Here is a 22851-nt window from a genome sequence, read left to right on the forward strand (position 1 = left end):
ACCGTCACTCTGGTTGCATTTCAAATTTGTAGCAAGTCACTGTTTAGTACAGGGGTTTGGCATTCCAGCCATTGTGGACTACATCTCCGAGAATGCTCTTACATTCATAATGCTGGCAAAGCATCATGGGAGATGCAGTCCACAACTACCGGGGTGTGGAAGGTTACTTACTCATTGTTTAAGAAATCACCTTCTAATGTTAGATTGTTAGTAAAATGTATCTGGCGAATGTATAACTGGCATTAATAAAACAGTGGACATTAAAGTAGGTCCTGCAAAATATTGACCTACTTGAGGTTGATGGTTGAAGACAAAATCCATCTACCACATGCTTCTTTAAAATATTTATGAATTTTTGCATTTTATCAGTTTGAAAGTGCTGCCTGGCAGTATATATATAATCCATTTACTATATCAATTAACCAATTATGGCAGGGATCCTAAAGAAAACCTCACAAATAATTGTATTCACTGACAAAACCAGACATTTTGTTTTCTGATACAAGTTATTTTCTTCACATCAGCAGGAAACCTAGTGTCTATACAACATCCTGGTAAGCAGGTATGGCAAGGATCCTAAAGGAACCACACAAATCAATATATTCTCTAAAAAAAAACAGAAATTTTGTTTTCTGATACAATTTTTTTCTTCACACCAGAAAGTGACCTAGTATCTATACAACAGCCTGTTACAGGCAGTGGAAAAAATGGTTAAGCGGTTACGAACAGAACTTTATACACATACTTGAATATATCCTTTAGTTCTTTAATCTTTTTACTGGGATACTTGCTAGAGCGGCTGTCATCAAGGAACGCTCTGGCATAGGCAAGAGGACCAGCATTTACCTAGAAAAAAAAGACAATTGCTTTTGTTATTGCACAGAACGCAGATCACTAACTACAATGACAAATAAACTGCATGCAGGCTCTCCAGCTCAATTCTTGATATATTGTTGCTATTAAAAGAAAAGAGCAGACTATATAAACAGATAACCCTGGTGCATGTTAACCACTCAAGGACGGAGACAGCTATCCGAGTTCTGAACCAAAACAAAACCTAGAATTTGAGCTATATGTTTGCTCAATAAAAATAATAAGGAGAGAAATTTCCCTTCGTCTTTGATCAACAATCATTAAATCAATGGCTAGGGAAATAGGTCAGAATGGGTGGTACCAGTTCCACCAATTATGGGCTTGAACCCTTTATTATAAATATAGGAAAAAATGAACAATGCTAAGGTAGTACCCCTTTAACCCCTTCAGGACGGAGTCAATAGTGCACGTTCTGATCAAAACAAAACGTAAACAAAAACTGGAATTTGCGCTATATGTCTGTTCACCCGTAGTTCCCCTCTTTCAAATTATATGCACCCACACTTATTATATATCATTTTGTTCAGGAGAAACAGGGCTTTAATCTATCATTAACTATTCATATATGGAACATCATTTATTATGAATAAAAGTAAAAAAAATGTGAGAAAATAAGATTTTTTTTTAAATTTGCATTTCTATCTGACATTTTAACTGTGAATGTCATAATACTGTTAGGTTTTACTGCAAAAAAATGCACATATTTGTAATCAGCGATGTCTCACGAGTACAACAGTACCCCCCTGTAACGGATCCACTGGCACCCCGACTGGGTACCTCCGTTAATGGATGCTCCTAGTGCTTCCTGAGGACTCCAAGCACTCTGGCAGACACCACAATCACCGAATCCGAGAAAACCTTTAAATTCTCCCAAGCGTATGAATGCTGTAGACCATTGAATAGGAACCATACGAATAGGCTTGTACCCCTAGCAGTCAACTGGAACAGCATACAATAAATCCTTCCCCCAATAATGAGACGACACATCACTTTGAGGTTAAAACAGGAACTCTAGACTGGGACACCCAGTCTGGCTTTTATTTCCAACTCACACATACAGGCCACACCCAGGGGGAGGCATAAAAGAACCAATGACATAGATGTTACCTCCCACACATCCCCTCCCCTTAGTGTGACACATAATCCCATTATGCATACAGAGTAAAATATACTTTTACACAACTTTCATAACTTTAAAACCATACATCACATTCACATAAAAATACATATCCACAATCAATCCATTCAGGGGAACAACATATTAAAAAATGGATCCGACCAGGGGTTTAAAAGTTACTAAAAGTATCTTTTGTTCCTTTCTGGCTGGCAGAAAAACATCCCCACAATGCACCCTGGTTTCCTCCCTTCTGCCCTGGAGTTAATTGGAGAAGTAATCCAATTACCCAGGACTAAAGGCAGACTCCATTAACCACATGGTTGCAAAACAACATAAAACACTTTAAAATACATAAAGTCACATTTACACATAACACACAGACATTTCACCTATCCCCAGATAGCTGGGATCTGCACGCACAAAACTACCGAATAGCGCGCAGATCCTACTCACACAGCACAATTGCCATGGAGCTAAAGTCTTTCCCATAGTCTTTCATTATATGAATAGGCTCCATGGTATGGCTATCTGGGGTATCACATTCCCATAAAGTCTGGTCCATAGTCCAAAGGCAAGAGGCGGGCAATCAGCCCCCTCCAAGGACACGTGGCGAGGTCGGTTTCGCCACACTTCTCCCCTTTACCCCCCAGACTAACAGGGTACTTGACCTCCTGCCGGTCAGTGCCCTTGTTAGTCCAGCAGCCCACCCACAAGACAGAAACAGCAGAGCAGCCCACCCACAATAAACAGTTACTACACCTGGGTGAGGGAGAATCTTGTCCAGGTTCAGGTGCCTCACCACGGCTGTGTGGGGGACTGGTAGGCTGCCTTGGTAGGTTGCTGAGGGGGCAGAGACCAGCGGTACTCTGTCCTGTTGCCAGCACTACCACGGGAGTAGTCTGGTTGGAGCCTGGTTGCTGGAGACCGACTGTCTCCCCTTTAAATACACCGCTCTGCTGCTGGAGACCGACTGTCTCCCCTTGAGTTACACAGCTCTGCTGCTGGAGACCGACTGTCTCCCCTTTAGTTACACAGCTCTGCTGCTGGAGACAGACTGTCTCCCCTTTGGCTAAACAGCCCTGTTGTGGGGGGGCAGGACCGACCGTCCCTACCCCCTGTACTGGAAGTGCAGAGACCACGGTCCCATCTGCACAGGTGTGGGGCTTACAGTCTCCCCCTGGTACATTAAGCTGCCGCTGGGGAGAGGTGGTAACCAGCTCCTCTCCCATTAGAACACTCTGCCGCTGGGGAATGGAGACTGGGCTCTCTATTCCCTGTACATTAATGATCCGCCGCTGGGGAGAGGTGGTAATAATCTCCTCTCCCATGCATACTTCCCGTCTCTGCGGAGGGAGACCGACTGTCTCTCCTCCCAGCACAGAGTCCTGCTGTGGGGGAAAGGGGGCTGGGCTCTCCATTCCCTGCTGGATACTCTGCCGCTGGGGAATGGAGACTGGGCTCCCAATCCCCAACAAATCACACTGCCGCTGGGGAGGGATGACGGCCCCTTCAGCTCCCTGTAACTTGGGCGCAGAGACCACGGTCCCATCTGCGCTGGTGTGGGGCTTACTGTCAACCCTTGGTGTGCTAAGCTGCCGCTGGGGAGAGGGGGTAACAAACTCCTCTCCTTTACACACTTTCAGCCGCTGGGGAGCAGGGCTGACCCTCTGTACTCCCTGTAGGCAGGGCGCAGAGATCACGGTCCCATCTGCGCTGGTGAGGGGCTTACTGTCTCCCCTTGGTGAGCTGCGCTGCCGCTGGGGAGAGGGAATAACAAACTCCTCTCCCTTACACACCTTCAGCCGCTGGGGAGAGGGGATAACAGGCTCCTCTCCCTGCACCGTAGACTGCCGCTGGGGAGCAAGAACGGCACCTTCAGCTCCCTGTAACGCACACTGCCGCTGGGGATCTGGGCCGACTGCCCAGCATCCCTGTAGGGCCGGTAGAGAGACCGCAGTCCCATCTCCACCTGCCATCTGTGGGTCTTCCCAGGACCAATCCGTGAGGCCCCGCAACATTTGTGAGTAAGGGCCCGGTGGAGAGACCTTGGTCCCATCTCTACCTGCCTGTTGTGGTTCCTCACAGGACCAGTCTATGAGGACCCCCACTTCGGGTTCTTCCCGCCGCCTCAGGGAAAGACGGCTAACCTCCTCGGATGCAGCCTCTACTCGGCTGCTGTACCGCTCCTGCTGCTGAGCATACTTCCTCTCTTTTGCCAACCGGAATTCTCGGTCCAGCCTTGTGTTTCGCTCAGCCATGACCTGGTTCCAGATCACCCGGCGTGTCTCCATGGGTATATCATCCCCATACTCGGCCACTCGCTGCCTCACCTCGGCCAGCCAATCATCTCCAGAGCCAGAACCTTCCATACTTGTCTGCTCCCAGGGGCGCTGCACGAGTGCTAGCGTTGCCCTCAATTTGTAAATCCAAACAGTGTCTCTGAGCTGCTTTACCTCGCACTAGGACGCCATCCCACCGCTTGCCACCAATGTAACGGATCAACTGGCACCCCGACTGGGTACCTCCGTTGAAAGATGCTCCTAGCGCTTCCAGAGGACTCCAAGCACTCCACCAGACACCATAAGCACTGCAGGCTGCAGCTATCTCCCTTCAGAACGAAGCAGGAACAAGCTCTTACAAAAGCTCAGTGATTATAGCAAGGGAATATGCCTAGCATAGCAATCCCTTGTAGCAGATTCCCCCAATAAGAGACAGGACTCAAGTTGAGGGTAAAAATAGAACTCTCTGGCTGCTAGCTTGCAGCCCTTTTTATTAGGTGCTCCCATGAAGGGGAGGGACACACAGTAACGTACATTAACCAATCACACAATAGTTACATCCCACACATAGCCCTCCCCTCTACCTGTAAACTAATTATCTGTACACACAGGAAATACAATTATCCTAGGTAGGGAAAATACAGTTTTTACACAACATTCATAACTCCCAAAATATACATCACATTCGCATAAAAATACATATCCACAATCAATCCATTCAGGGGAACAACATATTAAAAAATGGATCCGACCAGGGGTTTAAAAGTTACTAAAAGTATCTTTTGTTCCTTTCTGGCTGGCAGAAAAACATCCCCACAATGCACCCTGGTTTCCTCCCTTCTGCCCTGGAGTTAATTGGAGAAGTAATCCAATTACCCAGGACTAAAGGCAGACTCCATTAACCACATGGTTGCAAAACAACATAAAACACTTTAAAATACATAAAGTCACATTTACACATAACACACAGACATTTCACCTATCCCCAGATAGCTGGGATCTGCACGCACAAAACTACCGAATAGCGCGCAGATCCTACTCACACAGCACAATTGCCATGGAGCTAAAGTCTTTCCCATAGTCTTTCATTATATGAATAGGCTCCATGGTATGGCTATCTGGGGTATCACATTCCCATAAAGTCTGGTCCATAGTCCAAAGGCAAGAGGCGGGCAATCAGCCCCCTCCAAGGACACGTGGCGAGGTCGGTTTCGCCACACCCCCATTAACAGGTTTTATGTTGTTTTGGAAAGTTACAGGGTCAAATATAGAACATTACATTTTCAAATTGAAATTTGCCAGATTGGTAATGTTACCTTTGAGACGGTGTGGTAGCCCAGGAATGAGAATTACCCCCATAATGGCATACCATTTGAAAAAGTAGACAAGCCAAGGTATTGAAAGTGGGGTATGTTTAGTCTTTTTTAGTAGCCACTTAGTCACAAACACTGGCCAAAGTTGGCATTCATATTTGTTTTTGTGTGAAAAAAGCAAAAAACGAATATTTGGCCAGTGTTTGTGACTAAGTGGCTACTAAGAAAGACTGGACATACCCCACTTGCAATACCTCGGGTTGTCTACTTTTGCAAATGGTATGCCATCATGGGGGTAATTCTCATTCCTGGGCTACCATACGCTCTCAAAAGCAACATAACCAATCTGGCAAATTTCAATGTGAAAAAAATGAAATGCAAGCCTTATATGTGACTCTCTAACTTTCCAAAACACCATAAAACCTGTACATGGGGGGTACTGTTATTCTCGGGAGACTTCACTAAACACAAATATTAGTGTTTTAAAACAGTAAAACATATTACAACAATAATATAGACCATAAAAGTGCAGTTCGCTTGTAAAAAATGCAAAAAACGTCACTTTTACTTAAAATATCATCGTTGTAATACAATTTACCAGTTTGAAACACGAATATTTGAGTTCAGCGAAGTCTCCCGAGTAAAACAGTACCCCCTATGTACAGGTTTTATGGTGTCTTGGAGAGTTACAGGGTCAAATATAGTGCTTGCGAATTAAATTCTCTGCACTTTCTCCCTGTGTTGTCGTGCATGTCAATCAAATTTTAATTAATCAAATCACATAATTACGTTAAAAGATTATTTAAATATACATGTAGAATTTTAATATATATGCATTTATAGGTATTTAAATTCTACGTGTATACTAATGTAATCTTTTATGTAATTATATGTATTTATCTATATATATATATTTGCGGTTATTTGTATTTTATATATATATAGATATATATAGAATGTCATTCTAAGTGTATTTTGTTACCGATATATATATATTAATAACAAAATACAGTTAGAATGAAATTACATATGCATATATAATTTATATTAAATTTTGTTTCAATATTTTATTAATTTATTTTATTATTTTATTTATTTATTATTTTAATTATACGTATTTATATATAATATATATATGTACATCTATTATATATATAATATATATACATATTATATATATGTAACGTCATTCTAAGTGTATTTTAATATTAATATATATACTTATATTAATATTAAAATACACTTTGTATGACGTTACATATATATAATATGTATATATATTATATATATAATATATATACATATTATATATATATAAAAATATATTTAATTTATTTTTACACTTGTCTTTTATTTATTTTGTATACTTCCCACCAGCAGGGGGACTGTCTGATATTTCAAACAGTCCCCCTGCTGGCAGATCCACAGCCAGCTATAGGGGGCCATGTGATCGCTCTTTGAGAGCGATCACATGGCCCCCGGGGGCCTGATTTGCCGTGGGAGGGCTGCCTGGGCTGTGAGGCAGTCCTCCCAAAGCGGATCGCGGCGGACCTGACGTGCTATGCCGTCATAACGGCTTTAAAGCCCACTTAACCCGTGACGGCATAGCACGCCGTTACGGCGTTAAGGGGTTAAGGGGGTAGTTTCCAAGCAAACTGGTAAGATTATAAGAGGAAACACAGATCTTAAATGAGCATTACCTAGGGCTTGGTTGGAGTCAGTAGAAAAAATTAATTGAATACAAGATTATTAATACTAGTAATTAATGATAGATAGAGGTATAAGGAGAAAAGAAATGCTAGCTAATTGGAACACGATACCAAATCCCTACATCAACAGTGCTACCGTGTTTCTCCGAAAATAAGACCGGGTCTTATATTAATTTTAGTCACAACAAACACACTAGGGCTTATTTTCAGGGTAGGGCTTATTTATTTACGGTACCGGTATGTACATTGAACCCCCCTTTAATGAATCCACCCCCCTTAATGAATCCACCCCACTCTAATTAATCCACCCCTTTAATAAATCCACCCCCTGTAATTAACCCACCCCTGTACTTAATCCACCCCCCTGTAATTAATCCACCCCCTCTAATTAATCCACCCCCCTATAATTAATCCACCACCCCTTTAATTAATCCACCCCTCTTTAATTAATCCACCCCCTCTAATTAATCCACCCCCCTCTAATTAATCCACCCCCTCTAATTAATCTTAATTTTTTTTTACTGACTCCAACCAAGCCCTAGGTAATGCTCATTTAAGATCTGTGTTTCCTCTTATAATCTTACCAGTTTGCTTGGAAACTACCCCCTTAAAGGGGTACTACCTTAGCATTGTTCCTTCTTTCCTATATGTTTGTTCAACCATTATTTACCTATTTCACATTAAGTGCACCCACACTTATTATATATATTGTTTCGTTCGGGAGAAACAGAGCTTTCATTTCAATACTGTCCAATGCTTGCACTCCAGTAAAATATTAGTTATGGCCCGGTGCTTATCAGCAATTTAATTATATATATCAAATGGGAAAAAGCACTCCAGGGACTTCATTCATATACATACATACTACCACAACAAGAGGACATAGTCTTAAATTAGAGGGGCAAAGGTTTAAAAGTAATTTCAGGAAGTATTACTTTACAGAGAGGGTAGTGGACGCATGGAATAGCCTTCCAGCTGAAGTGGTTGAGGGTAGCACAGTGAGGGAGTTTAAGCATGCGTGGGATAGGCATAAGGCTATCCTAGACTTAAGATAAGGCCAGGGACTAATTAAAGTACAGTGAGGGAAAAGAGTATTTGATCCCCTGCTGATTTTGAACGTTTACCCACTGACAAAGAAATGATCAGTCTATAATTTTAATGGTAGGTGTATTTTAACAGTGAGAGACAGAATAACAAAAAAGATGCAGAAAAATGCACGTCAAAAAGGTATACATTGATTTGCATGTCAATGCGTGAAATAAGTATTTGATCCCCTATCAATCAGCAAGATTTCTGGCTCCCAAGTGTCTTTAACACAGGTAACTGCCATGCTCACTCACATTTCTGGCCGTGGTTCCAATGCTGACCGCTGTAGCACGTGCACCCCAACGTCATGACGCTAATGACGTCATCACGTTGCATACCTGCCGATGACATGATGCCAATTACATCATGGCCCTCCAAAATGACCAGATTTGAACGTTTTGGGGGCATGTCTTCCAATTTAAAGAGCCAACCTATAAAGGGCTGGTTCACACATAGGACGTTGCTTTGTTGTGGTTCTTTTGTTAGTTCCTAATAGTGCTTTACATCTGGTTGTTCTATTTTGCATTTTGACTTCGGCTATCCTGACTACTCTCCATTCTCCTATTTTGACTCGGCTCACGTACCTTGACTATCCTAATATCTGGTTTCCTGACTTGGCTTGTATACCTCAATTTTGTGATTTCTGTCTCCCTCAACCCTGGCTTTTTCTTGACTATTCTCTAGCTGTCTAACGTAGAGTCTGGCCACTCTTAGGTCCGGTATATGTTTTTCGATTACATCCTGCGTGTTGGGTCTCATTTGGTCTCCTGACAGTAACAAGCTGAGATTAGGAGCACTCTCTTAAGGAGAGTGCTCCTAATCTCAGCTTGTTACCTGTATAAAATACACCTGTCCACAGAAACAATCAATCAATCAGATTCCAAACTCTCCACCATGGCCATGCCCAAAGAGCTGTCCAAGGATGTCAGGGAGAAGATTGTAGATCTATGCAAGGCTGGAATAGGCTACAAGACCATCGCCAAGCAGCTTGGTGAGAAGGTGACAACAGTTGGTGCGATTATTTGCAAATGAGGAATCAGGCCAGAACTACATGGGATGATCTTAAGGCAGCTGGAACTTTAGTCACCAAGAAAACAATTGGTAACACACTATGCCGTGAAGGACTGAAATCCTGCAGCGCCCACAAGGTCCCCCTGCTCCAGAAAGCACATGTACAGTGCTTTCTGGAGCAGGGGGACCTTAAGTTTGCCAATAAACATTAGAATGATTCAAAGGAGAACAGGGTGAAAGAGACTCTTTGGCATCAACTCAACTCAATGTGTTTGGAGGAGGAGGAATGCTGCCTATGACCCCAAGAACACCATCCCCACCGTCAAACATGGAGATGGAAACATTATACTTTGGGGGTATTTTTCAGTGCAGAAAATCTGCACCGCATCAAAGAGACGATGGATGGGGCCATGTTCCGTCACATCTTGGGTGAGAACCTCCTTCCCTCAGCCAGGGCATTGAAAATGGGTTGTGGGTGGGTATTCCAGCATGACAATGACCCAAAACACACAGCCAAGGCAACAAAGGAGTGGTTCAAGAAGAAGCACATTAAGGTCCTGAAGTGGCCTAGCCAGTCCCCAGACCTTAATCCCTTAGAAAATCTGTGGAGGGAGCTGAAGGTTCGAGTTGCCAAACATCAGCCTTGAAACCTTAAAGGCTTGGAGAGGATCTGCAAAGAGGAGTGGGACAAAATCCCTCCTGAGATGTGTGCAAACCTGGTGGCCAACTACAAGAAACTAAGTCGAAGGGGTCAAATACTTATTTCACTCATTGAAATGCAAATCAATTTATAACTTTTTTGACATGCATTTTTCTGGATTTTTGGGGCGTTATTCTAACTCTCACTGTTAAAATACACCTACCATTAAAATTATAGAATGATCATTTCTTTGTCAGTAGGCAAACGTTCAAAATCAGCAAGTGATCAAATATTAGATGGGCCAAATGGTTCTTATCTCCCATCTCATTCTATGTATATATATAAATATGTATATATATAAATATATATATATATATATATATATATATATATATATACAGCCCTCCCTGTTACATGTGCTTACTCTAACATTAAGTGCAAATACTTGTGACATTTAATACTGTATAATGATTGAAAAAGAAAAAAATAACTTGTAAAATTTAGGCCAAGCTAGATGAAAGTATAGGACTGTGAAAAAGCAGCTATTATATGCTTACATTTTAGTCTGGCTGTCAGTTAATCACAATTTTTAATAACCGATTCAAAGCCTGTAACAAATGCCTGGTCATCTGATTCCACAGCTAATCTTTTCCCTTTTCTCTAATTTGCATTGACAGGAAGTTAATAAAAAGCAATATAAATATTTTTAATATGCAGCCAACTGTAATGGAGTTTGCACTGTAATGAATATAATAAGGGAGCCACCCACACTGGTTAATCATCTGCTATGTAAACACACCTGAATGTGATTAGGTAAAGTGTAAATCCATGGAAATGGATTCTCCTATTTTCTCACAATCCATGCATGTCCAGCATATTCGTAACCTTGTTCGTAACCTTGTTGCTAGGAATTTAGCCTGTTATATAAGGGTTTGCCAACTATTTAATATCTATGTTAAAAATACATAGTTTAAATGCATTTGAAAGTCCTAAAATATATGCTCTGCTGGCACTGAATGTAAGACTGATATATGTAAATTGATAGATCTTTTCAGGAAAGGTGGAGAAGAACTACATGATCCCTTTAAAATAACACGTGAGTTGTATTTTTAAGGGCTTTTTCCAGCTATTTTAAGAGTAGTCAAATTTGTAGTATTTTCCTGGGCACATAAAATGTAGGCATCACAGGAAAAGCGCGGCTCTGCAATATGTAGAATTCAAATGTTGCAGTAAACAATTAATTAATCAAGCGGAGAGCCCAGTGGAACTGACCTGATTAGTTATTAAATTCCATCGTACTGTCTCAGAGCTGCAGGTATTAGGAACACTTGACTGCTTGACAAAGTCATACGTTTCAGGAAACAAAGTTGACTGGGAAACCCTGTCTGTTGTAATTTCTACTCATCCACAGTAGCTACCCACACCTTGTACACAGTACGTATGTGTGTGTGTTTGAATGGATTACAAGGTATGCCTGAGAGCCTAGTGGAGTTACATGATATGTGTGTAAGTTTGATTGGGTTACACGGTATGTGTGTAAGTTGGATTTGGTTACAAAGGTATGTGTGTGTGTGGCTACAATGTATGCCTAAGAGCCTAGTGGAGTTACATGGTATGTGGTTGAGTGTGACTTGGTTACAAGGTATGTGTGTGTGTTTGATTGGGTTACAAGGTATGTGTGTGAGTTTTATTGGGTTACAAGTTATGTGTGTGACTTTGATTGGGTTACAAGGTATGTGTATGACAGGGTTACAAGGTATGTGTGTGTTTGATTGGGTTACAAGGTATGTGTGTGTGTGTGTGTGTGTGTGTGTGTTTGATTGGGTTACAAGGTGTGTGTGTGTGACTGGGTTACAAGGTATGTGTGTGAGTTTGATTGGGTTACAAGGTATGTGTGTGAGTTTGATTGGGTTATAAGGTATGTGTATGACTGGGTTACAAGGTATGTGTGTGTGTGTTTGATTGGGTTACAAGGTATGTGTATGACTGGGTTACAAGGTATGTGTGTGTGTTTGATTGGGTTACAAGGGGTGTGTGTGACTGGGTGACAAGGTATGTGTGTGTTTGATCGGGTTACAAGGTATGTGTGTGACTGGGTTACAAGGCATGTGTGTGTGTTTGATTGGGTTACAAGGTATGTGTGGGACTTTGATTGGGTTACAAGGTATATGTGTGTGTTTGATTGGGTTATAAGGTATGTGTGTGACTTTGATTGGGTTACTAGGTATGTGTGTGACTGGGTTACAAGGTATGCGTGTGTGTTTGATTGGGTTACAAGGTATGTGTGTGACTGGGTTACAAGGTATGTGTGTGTGTTTGGGGTTACGTGTGTGACTGGATTACAAGGTATATGAGTGTGTGTTTGGTGGGGTTGCAGGATGAGTGTGTGAGGTTAATGGGTGAGTAAGTGAGTTTAGTGAGGTTAGAGTGGATAAATGAGCTTGGTGAGATTGGAGGGTGAGTGTATGAGTAAGGAGATGTTACAGGGTAAGTGTGTAAGCCTGCTGGTGTTACAGCCTAGAAGGGTTTCAGGATGAGTCTGACATGTGTGAACCTGGAAAGTCACCTTTATATTCATGGGCGTAGGAACCGGGGGGGATGGGGGGGACGCATCCCCCCCAGCAAATCATGCGGGGGGACAGGTAATGGGGAAATCCCCCCCAGCTCCGCCGGCCCCCCTTTTGCTGCAGCCGCCCGAGCGCTCTGCAGAGAGCCTCAGGCGGCTGCAGCTCTGCCCAGGCTGGTGCGTCCATGAGGGCGCACCGCCCGGGCGCAGCCAGAGGAGAAGGGCTGACAGGAGGGAAGCGCTCAGCGCTCCCTCCTGTCACTCCCTCAATGTAGCGTGGCCGAGCCCTGTACTGTCCGCCGGTACAGAGAGCATCTGTCTCCTGTACCCGGCCGGACTAAAAGGAAGTGAACACTGAGTGTGCACTTCCTGTTAGTCCGCCGGGTACAGGAAACAAAAGCTCCCTGTACCCGCGGACAGTACAGAGCTCGGCCACGCTACAACACAGGTAGGGGAGGGGGGAAGAAAGAAACATGGAGGGAGGGGGGGATAAAGAAACAGGGAGGGGAGGGGGGATAAAGAAACAGGGAGGGAGGGGGGATAAAGAAACAGGGAGGGGAGGGGGGATAAAGAAACAGGGAGGGAGGGGGGGATAAAGAAACAGGGAGGGAGGGGGGATAAAGAAACAGGGAGGGGGATAAAGAAACAGGGTGGGAGGGGGGATAAAGAAACAGGGTGGGAGGGGGGATAAAGAAACAGGGAGGGAGGGGGGATAAAGAAACAGGGAGGGAGGGGGGATAAAGAAACAGGGAGGGGGAGAAAGAAACAGGGAGGGGGGAGAAAGAAACAGGGAGGGAGGGGAGAAAGAAACAGGGAGGGGGGAGAAAGAAACAGGGAAATAGGGGAGAAAGAAACAGGGAGGGAGGGGAGAAAGAAACAGGGAGGGGGAGAAAGAAACAGGGAGGGGGGGAGAAAGAAACAGGGAGGGAGGGGGGGGAGAAAGAAACAGGAGGGATGAGGGGGTAAAGAAACAGGGAGGGAGGGGGGATAAAGGAACAGGGTGGGAGGGGGATAAAGGAACAGGGTGGGAGGGGGATAAAGAAACAGGGAGGGGGGATAAAGAAACAGGGAGGGAGGGAGGATAAAGAAACAGGGGGGAGAAAGAAACAGGGAGGGGGAGAAAGAAACAGGGAGGGGGGAGAAAGAAACAGGGAGGGGGAGAAAGAAAAAGGGAGGGGGGAGAAAGAAAAAGGGAGGGGGGAGAAAGAAAAAGGGAGGGGGGAGAAAGAAAAAGGGAGGGGGGAGAAAGAAAAAGGGAGGGGGGAGAAAGAAAAAGGGAGGGGGGGAGAAAGAAAAATGGAGGGGGGGAGAAAGAAAAATGGAGGGGGGGAGAAAGAAACAGGGAGGGAGGGGGGAGAAAGAAAGAAACAGGGAGGGAGGGAGGGGGGAGAAAGAAAGAAACAGGGAGGGAGGGGGGGAGAAAGAAAGAAACAGGGAGGGAGGGGGGGAGAAAGAGTGACAAGGGAGGGGGAGAGAGAGTGACGAGGGAGAGATTGACATCCATCACACACTCACACAATCATGCCACCCCTTACACACACAGAACACACAATGCACCCCGTGCACACACACACACAATCACACAATCATGCAATCCTTACACACACAGAAACACACAATGCATTCCTTACACACACTCAATGCACCCCGTACACACACTCAATGCACTCCTTACAGACGCACACACTGCATCCCGTACATACACAGAATCACACCTTGCAGCCCTTACACATACAAACACAGATTCGCACAATGCATTCCTTACACACATATCAGGACATCCCCTACACACTCCACCCCCTGTGAACAAACTCATTGGTGGAACGTGAAGGTGGACCCTGGGACCCAGACCTTGAGCTGTGTAAGGGGCCCCCCAAAAATGGAGCTGCTTCCCGTTCTCACAGAACATTGATTTTTGGGACCAGTTACAAACAGCCTCCAGAGAGCCTGTTCTACACCAGACCAGTGGAGCCAGACTGCAGCTAGAGCCCATCATCATCCTCATCTGGTTGTAAGTAGGCAATCTAGCATATTATTCGTGGCACTAATATCTAATTTACCTCACATTAAAGAAACACTATAGTCCCCAGAAGCACTGCAGCTTAATGTAGTGGTTCTGGTGTCTATAGCCTGTCCCTGCAGGCCTTTTAATGTAAACACGGCGGCACTCCAGCACTGGCGTTAGTTAACATGGCAGAAAAATAATTGGAAAGGGTTAGGGGGGCTACTAATAAGGATAGGGGAGAGGGGTAGGTAGGAAAATAATTGGAAGGGTTTAGGGGGGCTACTAATATGGATGGGAGGAGGGGGGAGGTAGAAAAATTATTAGAAGCGGTTAGGGGAGTACTAATATGAATGGAAGAGGTAGGGTGGGTTCTAATATGCATGGAAGGGGTTAGGGGGTACTAATATGCATGGAAGGGGTTAGGGGGGTACTAATATGCATGGGAGGGTAGGGGGTTAATATGCGTGGAAGGGTAGGGGGTTAATATGCGTGGAAGGGGTAGGGGGTTAATATGCGTGGAAGGGGTAGGTGGGGTTCTTTTGTGCATGGAAGGGGTAGGGGTGGTTCTAATATTCATGGGAAGGGCAGGGGTGGTTCTAATCAGGAGGATCCCGGCGCTGTATCCGGGTAAGTAAAACCCCTTCCTTGTAGTGACCCTTTAATGTTATTATTTAATCATTTATATAGCGACTGCAAATTCCGTAGCGCTGTACAATGGGATAAACAACTCCAAGTTTACGGAATAAGAATATACGCGGCGAGTAAAAATGCTATCCCCCCCAGATTTTTGGGGGTTCCTACGCCCATGTTTATATTTGCTTCATTGCCCTCGTCACCCTGTCCTTCTTATTTTCTCCACTATCCATCTAGTATTTGCGATCAGTGTGTTACATTGTGTTCCTGTGAAGAATAAATTGTAAATTACAAACCCCCCTTTAGCCTTCTTTCCCAGACATTAACCCTTTCCATGCGGTTTCTCACTGCTTGCCGTGATCATAGTGCAGATCACACTACTTAACTGTATTGTATTTCTCATTGTTTTTCATTACCCTCATGAGTTACATTTGTTTTGGTTTTTAACCCTTTTTTTCTTAATGTATTACTTTTAATTTGGTGATTTAGTTAGTTGGAGAGGGTGTTAGTGGGAAAATGGGGATTTTAATGTTGTTAGTTAGTATATAAAAAAGTAAAAGACTAATGTTTATAAAGTTATTTAGTTGAAGTTAAGGTTAACGTTCTTAACAATGTTTAGGAAACTTAGTGCCAAGGAAGCTTGTAGAACTCAACAGGCAGGGCCTCGGAGAGTGACGCAGGTGAGTGTGATTATTCACCTGATACTGCAGGGCCCACAGTAGAAAACCCGATTACACTGACACTGTCTATTACAAAGATGACTGGGCAGCCCCTAATGATTTTACACCTGATATTCCTATCTTTACTGCAACTCCAGATCCAGATATGGTATTAAATTCTATAAACTTTGTGAAAGTGGGATTTGTATACACCTTCCGTGCGTATGAGGGAAAGGACAGTCACTGTGATTCCCCTGGATATAACAGGGACTGTTGGGAAAATTGTCTGAGATCTTATCAATCTTTTGCTAAACATGGGGTATAACTTGTATATAGACTTTTTATACAATATACAAAACAGACATCAGCTTTTACTGCATTGACTGTCGCTCACAACCTGACCTTTGTATTGGTAATTGTTTTAAGGTTTACCACACATAGGGCTAGTAAGAGACACGATGATTTTTGAGCATCTGAAAGCAATTTCGAAATCTATTTTAGTTGTTTATTTAAAGCTCTTTTCTATAAAATTTAAAAAATGCTGAGGAAGTTCAGGGACGAGGTGGCTTATAAAATTCTGACCACTGATTATTTTATTATTTGTATTTTGGTGATAAAGTTAGTTGGGATAGGTGGTAGTTAGTAGACCTGTGGATTCCTTTTCAATGATTGAAAATTCATCAGAATGTTGGCCAGTTCGTCCATTCACCCGAATGCCAAGTGAATTAATTGCATTCTTAACGAAATCAACTCAAAATGAATTATTTAATGGATGAAAATGTATCCACGCAATTTGTTTCTTTGTTATTCGTTTATCTGATTACAAGGTACAGGCTACTGTCTCCCTCCTTGTAATTAAATTGTTTAAACATTATTAAAATATGAATCATTGTAACCTTTGCTGTAGATATGTACAATGCTATGGAATAGGATGTGCTGTGCTCTGTGATTTAACGGATTACAATATAAAAGGGGTTCAACCAAACATAGCGTTATAATACTGAGCAGAAGGAAGGAGTTTTACAAAGAGAATCCTCCTTAATAATGATTAGCTTTACAATAGTAGCTCGAGGTTAGCTGTACGAAGATACCAAGGGTTAGATCATGAGTTTAATAGAGCGTTAAATTCATAAGGTTATTGATGTGTCATTAATTAAAGGGAAATGGTTATGAGGTTAATGATGGGAAAGATTCTGAGGTTAGTTAAGGGCTGATGTTTTTGTTTAGTTAAAGGTTAGCTTTTTCAAGTTAGTTAAAATTCAGCTACTTTTGGCTGGTAAAGCATTGATTTATAAGGTTAGTAAAAGTAGAAGGCAATTCATACATGGTGAAATAATGCAATCAGGAAGAATAAAACATGTATTATGGATGTGACATGTAAAATGGGAATCATTGGTGCAAACAATGGAGCTGCAGGCAGGAATAGCATGCAACCAGCACAGACTAATATTAACGAAGCAGTTGTGGAATTTAATGTGAAATGAATGATGTGAGAGTTGATGCTTCAATGACCTCCATTTCAGGATATAGACCTCACCATCCACCATAAACAGGACTGATAGGGTCTTTCTAGACCCGGTTCCCAAACCAGAGGCTACAGATCCCCAGGAAGATGTACAACTAATTAATAATATATTAATTAATACAGGTACCATTATCAATAAAGAGATTGAAGCAAATCAAAAATACTCTGGACAGTAATAATAGGGGATAACCCATAGAGATAAGTGAAAAACAAGGAAAGGCAGAACTGTCCAGTGACCTCTATGATAGTTAAAAAATAACTTTTTATATAGCATCAGTAAGTAAGTCAGACTTCACTAGTATTGAATAATGATATATAGCTAGTGCTAGCGAGTCTTAGAGTTTAGCTAGATATCATTATTCAAGTGAAGTCTGACTCACTTAGCTATTTTTCGATCCAGCTACTGCTATATCCACATAACATTGCTATTCAAGTCTCTTAGCAATACGGGATAATCAGATACTTTGTCTCCACAATACAGTGTTTTAGTGAAACAGCTACAGTGTTTCATTATTGTTCCTAGCAGTCAGAGCACATATTCCAGCAGGATAAATTGCAAAGCATCTCTGCCCACATCAATTATTTAAAGGACCACTATAGTGCCAGGAAAACATACTCGTTTCCTGGCACTATAGTGCCCTGAAGGTGCCACCACACTCAGGGACCCCTCCCGCCGGGCTCTAGTGGGTCGAAGGGGTTAAATTTACCTATTTTTCCAGCGCCGGGTGGGGAACTCTCCTCCTCCTCTCCTCCTCCTCCTCCTCCTCGTCATCGGCTGAATGCGCATGCACGGCATGAGCCGCGCGCACATTCAGCCAGTCCATAGGAAAGCATTCTCAATGTTTTCCTATGGACGCTGGTGTCTTCTCACTGCGAAAATCACAGTGAGAAGCGCGGAAGCGCCTCTAGCGGCTGTCAATGAGACAGCCACTAGAGGCTGGAATAACCCTATTATAAACATAGCAGTTTCTCTGAAACTGCTATGTTTACAGCAGAAAGGGTTAATCCTACCTGGACCTGGCACACAGACCACTTCATTAAGCTGAAGTGGTCTGGGTGACTATAGTGGTCCTTTAAGCTGAAACAATACCAGTCTTCTACTATTCTTTTTGTATCTATTTTCTTCTCTGTACCCTATATCTCTCTCCCTCCTTCCTTTTTTGGTTGATGTAGTGTTATCCACTAAGAGGTAGACATTTCTCTAGCCCTTTTTATTTTTGGAAATATTAAAAGTACATTTTTAACTATCATAGAGGTCACTGGACAGTTCTGCCTTTCTTTGTTTTTCAGGGTACCATTATCCTTCCACTGCCTGACAACCTCATTCTCCAGTTCACACCAAGCCCTTTCTAGACTAGACAAAGGACTTCAGCAGTAATTTAATGGCTGGATTCACATCAACCCTTATACGCATTCTATTCAATGCTCTGATACTGCTGGGTTCTAACAATAAACATATCCCAATACCCTCTGACAAATATTTACTTATCCATTAAAAAATCTTGGCTTTATTGCTTGATAAAACAAAAAGTATATCAAATAAAACAAAAGAACCATGCAACCTAATGTAATGAGATGGTTTAGTTTAAGTACATTGAGGGTGAAATGGCAATGTACTCAAATAATAGACTTATAATAAAGCTAAATACTAGAGTCTCTGATATAGTATAAATTCTTACTATACTAACAGAAAGGGTTCAGTTATTCTGCACGGCCACCTGTTAGACTTCAGGCCACGCAGGAGGGTCTTTTTTAAATCCATGCAGTCATCATAGAGATTGTCAGTTGTCTTTGCGTTGTTTAGCTGTGAATGTGTCTGTGTAGGGCCCTCAGATACTCTCACCTTGCGTGGAGACGCTAAGGGTGGAGACGCTAAACATCAATGCTGCATCACTGCCTCAGGAAGCACCTCTAGGGGCCGTCCGAGGAGGGGCCACTAAAGGTGTTCCTGGGCTGTAATGAAAACACTGCCTTTTCTATGAAAATACAGTGTTTACATTAAAAACCTGCAGGGACTGACAATACATACATTATTACATTAAGCTGTTGTTCTGGTGACTATAGTGTCCTTTTAAGTACAAAATAAGTAAACTGAAACCATGTACTTAAGGGCTTAAGAATATAAACATGTGAGAAAGCAATGACAAAAAATGCAGAAAACACGGCCTTGTTCAAAATAAGGCATTTCATACTGAATCAATTAGTCATAGGACAGCCAGGAAGTAACTTATCACACACGGGATCAGAGTCCATTTACCTGGAAGACAGTGTATCATATCTTTTTATTTGATCTCCGAGTTTTTAATTATTATTCTTTAAATGTACTTTTTAATTACCATAGATAAATCAATAGAATAAATCAGGCCCATAATAACCTCAATGATTAACCAATTGGAATAAACTAAACACAACATTTCAGCGACATAATCCCATTTAAAATGTAAACAAAAAAAAAGAAAAGTATATGCAAAATGTATCTAGGCAGAAGGTAAAAGAAAGCTTGCAATGAGTACTAGAAATGAAAAATAAATGATGGCTAAACAATTATTTAAAAAAAAAAATTATGGAAAAAAGAACTAGCTTTGTCCTAGGGGTGTTCTAATTTTCAAATTAAAAATCAATTAACCTCTTGGTAATTAATATAGAGTCAATAATCCCAGCAGTTGCAATACATCCTCATTTCCTCCTTCAAACCTCAATTGTCTGTGTGGATTCCTCATTCTTATATCTCCCTCTTCTGCACCAATTCATTCTCTCACGTTTTTTTTTTCTTTCTATCTATTCTATATAATGTCTTAGCCTCTACCCATGGCTTTATTTTGTGCTATGTCACGGAAGAATGTCCAGATAAACAAAGTGGCTTCATTATTTTATTTAATCAGAATATATTTCAAAAGATGTTAATGGTACTCCTCATAAAATAAGGTTGAAGAGAATGTTGAAAAGGTAATTAGAACAATTAGGAGTATCTGTAGTGCTTATGGTGCCAGCATAACCTAAGCTCATTTACCTATTCTGTGTCACACTCTTTTTGGGCAGTTTGATACAAAGAGAGGATCTCCCAGATATTGATGACCTGGATCCTAACTCGATATATTGCATTAAGACACAGTTTGTATTAAATGCTCAGAAACAGTTGGACACACTGGGGAATAGAGCTAGTAACCCACTAGCCCCCTAATCATGGCAGTTACTTAGAGTGTTACCTATAGTTTTGTGTTTAAAAGTTTATCTGATCACATTATCATTCTGTTCCGGTGTGTAATTACATGTATGTTGTGTTAAACGCTATGTATCTATTGTAAAACACTACCTTGTTTCTAACCCTTCCAGGTACTTGGAAAATTAATTTTTGGAGCCTGTGAAACTTACGTATGTCTCAGCAATACATGTTTACTCACTGTGACACACCTTAACAGGTAGAGAAAAACTTGCTTTCAGTTAGGAGTTATCAACATTTATTCAAGGAGAAATGGAGCCAATATAAGTTTGGCAACCAGGCCAATACAAGCATACTACTCCCAATTAACTTTCCTGTATTATAGGACAATGTGCAGTCCCATACAAAGACAATGAGTAGTTCCAGTCATTGTTCTCATAAATCGAGAAAACACAGAAATGTTGCGAAAAATAGTTGTGAGGGCCACAATGAACCACTGTAGGCATAACGGAGTAAACCATTTTAAAGGGGCTCTCTACGCACTGTACCCACTAGAGCTCTTGGTGAAAAAAACTCTAAGGGTTAAAACACAAAATAACAATATCCAATGAATATTGCTAGAGAAGAGAGCAAGCTATGCGTGCCATGAAAGGCCGCTATCAAATATTTTAACAAAAAATGTTGGACAGCACACATAGACTTTATTTTTACCACAACCATTACACTAAGTTTTAGAGTGCCACTTTAATGATTTGATGCTGCTCTTTTTGACATTTTAACTAAATAGCAAGACAAATGTTTACTTACAGACACTCCTCACTTACCAACCGGGTTCCGCTCCAACGACCCGGTCGTAGAATGAATTGGTCAGTAAGTGAGGAGTTAAGGGATTCCCTGCTCTGGTGTGCTTGTCTATGTTCGCAGAAATTTACCCGAACATAGTTTTAAGGAAGTCCCTGCTCTGGTGCGCATGCCTGTGTTCAGTGACATTTCCCCGAACATAGACGAACGCACAAGAGCAGGGAATCCCTCAAATCTATGCTCTGGGAAATTTCACCAAACATAGATTAGTGGGATTCCCTGCTCTGTTGCATTCGTCTATGTTCAGGGAAACTTCCCTGAACATATAAGAACGCAGCAGAGCAGGGAATCTCTCTAATTCCCAACGGTTTGCACTTACCACCCCGCCAGAGTGCTGGTCGTAAGTGAGAGCTGTCGCAAAATGAGGACCACCTGTTTTTCTCTTTATAAGTCATTTAAAATTTGGAGCCACAGCCAAATTAAACCATACCATCTTAAAATACAAGACTGATTACACAGTCTCTGGAAGTTCACACATACATTAATTTAGTCCATGATGATTTAAAGGTAAATCCCCAAGTATATTCTACCAGGTACTAGAGTATATTCTACTCTGGAAGGGATTGGTAGGGAGAGAATAATGGAAAAGAGAAGTAGAAAAGAAAAGAGAAGAAGAGGGAGATAATGTACTTGAGAATTGGATGCCGTTGAGTCTATAATTCATAGCTAGTAAAAGAAGGTTTCATGTTTTGTTAATTTGTAACTGTAAGCTTTCAATTTCATGCATTGCTTCAACTTTAACTACCTTAATTTATCCCTTTAACTTTACAACCAAAATGTGTGAATAATAGCCCTGTGCATGGCTACAATTTTTTGTTTGAGACGGTAGAATTTAGGCCATATGTAAGTTTGGATAGGGAGAATTTCGGCCATATGTAAGTTTGGATAGGGAGAATTTCAGTATTAAATCTGAGTCAGGAAATGAATCAGACAAACCAAAATAGCGTGAAAATGGGCCAATCAATGAACTGAAAAATACCTACATAATATACTGACAGGAGCATTTTCTTAACAATTGGTTCGCAAATCAAGTGAGAAAAAAATGTAACCAACAGAGGAAAATATAGGAGAAGCAGTAAAAATAATAAATCTATATGTATATAATATATATTTATTACATATATAATAGGGTTTTTTTTTTTTTTTTACTGCTCCGTTTTTTTGCTGTTCGCTCCATTGGTCACTTCAAACGTGATATGTGAATAAAATCAACATTTAGAGACTGTCATCTTGATTTTGGTGCCACTGACGATTTTCAGAATCATCTTGATTTTGGTGCCACTGACGATTTTCAGAATCATCTTGATTTTGGTGCCACTGACGAATTTCAGAATCACAAACAAAAATGAACATGCGCGATTGTGCATTTTGGTTGGTTCATGCATTAACTACATTAGTAGTTCAGGAATTCGAC

At 41.8% G+C, this 22851-nt stretch overlaps 1 protein-coding gene across 1 annotated transcript in view; it reads right to left on the reverse strand.

Moving 5' to 3' along the window:
* The window catches only part of DOCK11 (dedicator of cytokinesis 11), a 293614-nt gene that overhangs the window by 20550 nt on the left and 250213 nt on the right, over nt 1-22851 (reverse strand). The window contains exon 52 of the mRNA XM_063432045.1: nt 746-846. Coding sequence (XP_063288115.1) covers nt 746-846 — 101 coding nt within the window. The remainder of the gene's footprint in view (nt 1-745; nt 847-22851) is intronic.

Source organism: Pelobates fuscus, chromosome 9 (assembly GCF_036172605.1).
Source record: "Pelobates fuscus isolate aPelFus1 chromosome 9, aPelFus1.pri, whole genome shotgun sequence".
Lineage (NCBI taxonomy): Eukaryota > Metazoa > Chordata > Amphibia > Anura > Pelobatidae > Pelobates > Pelobates fuscus.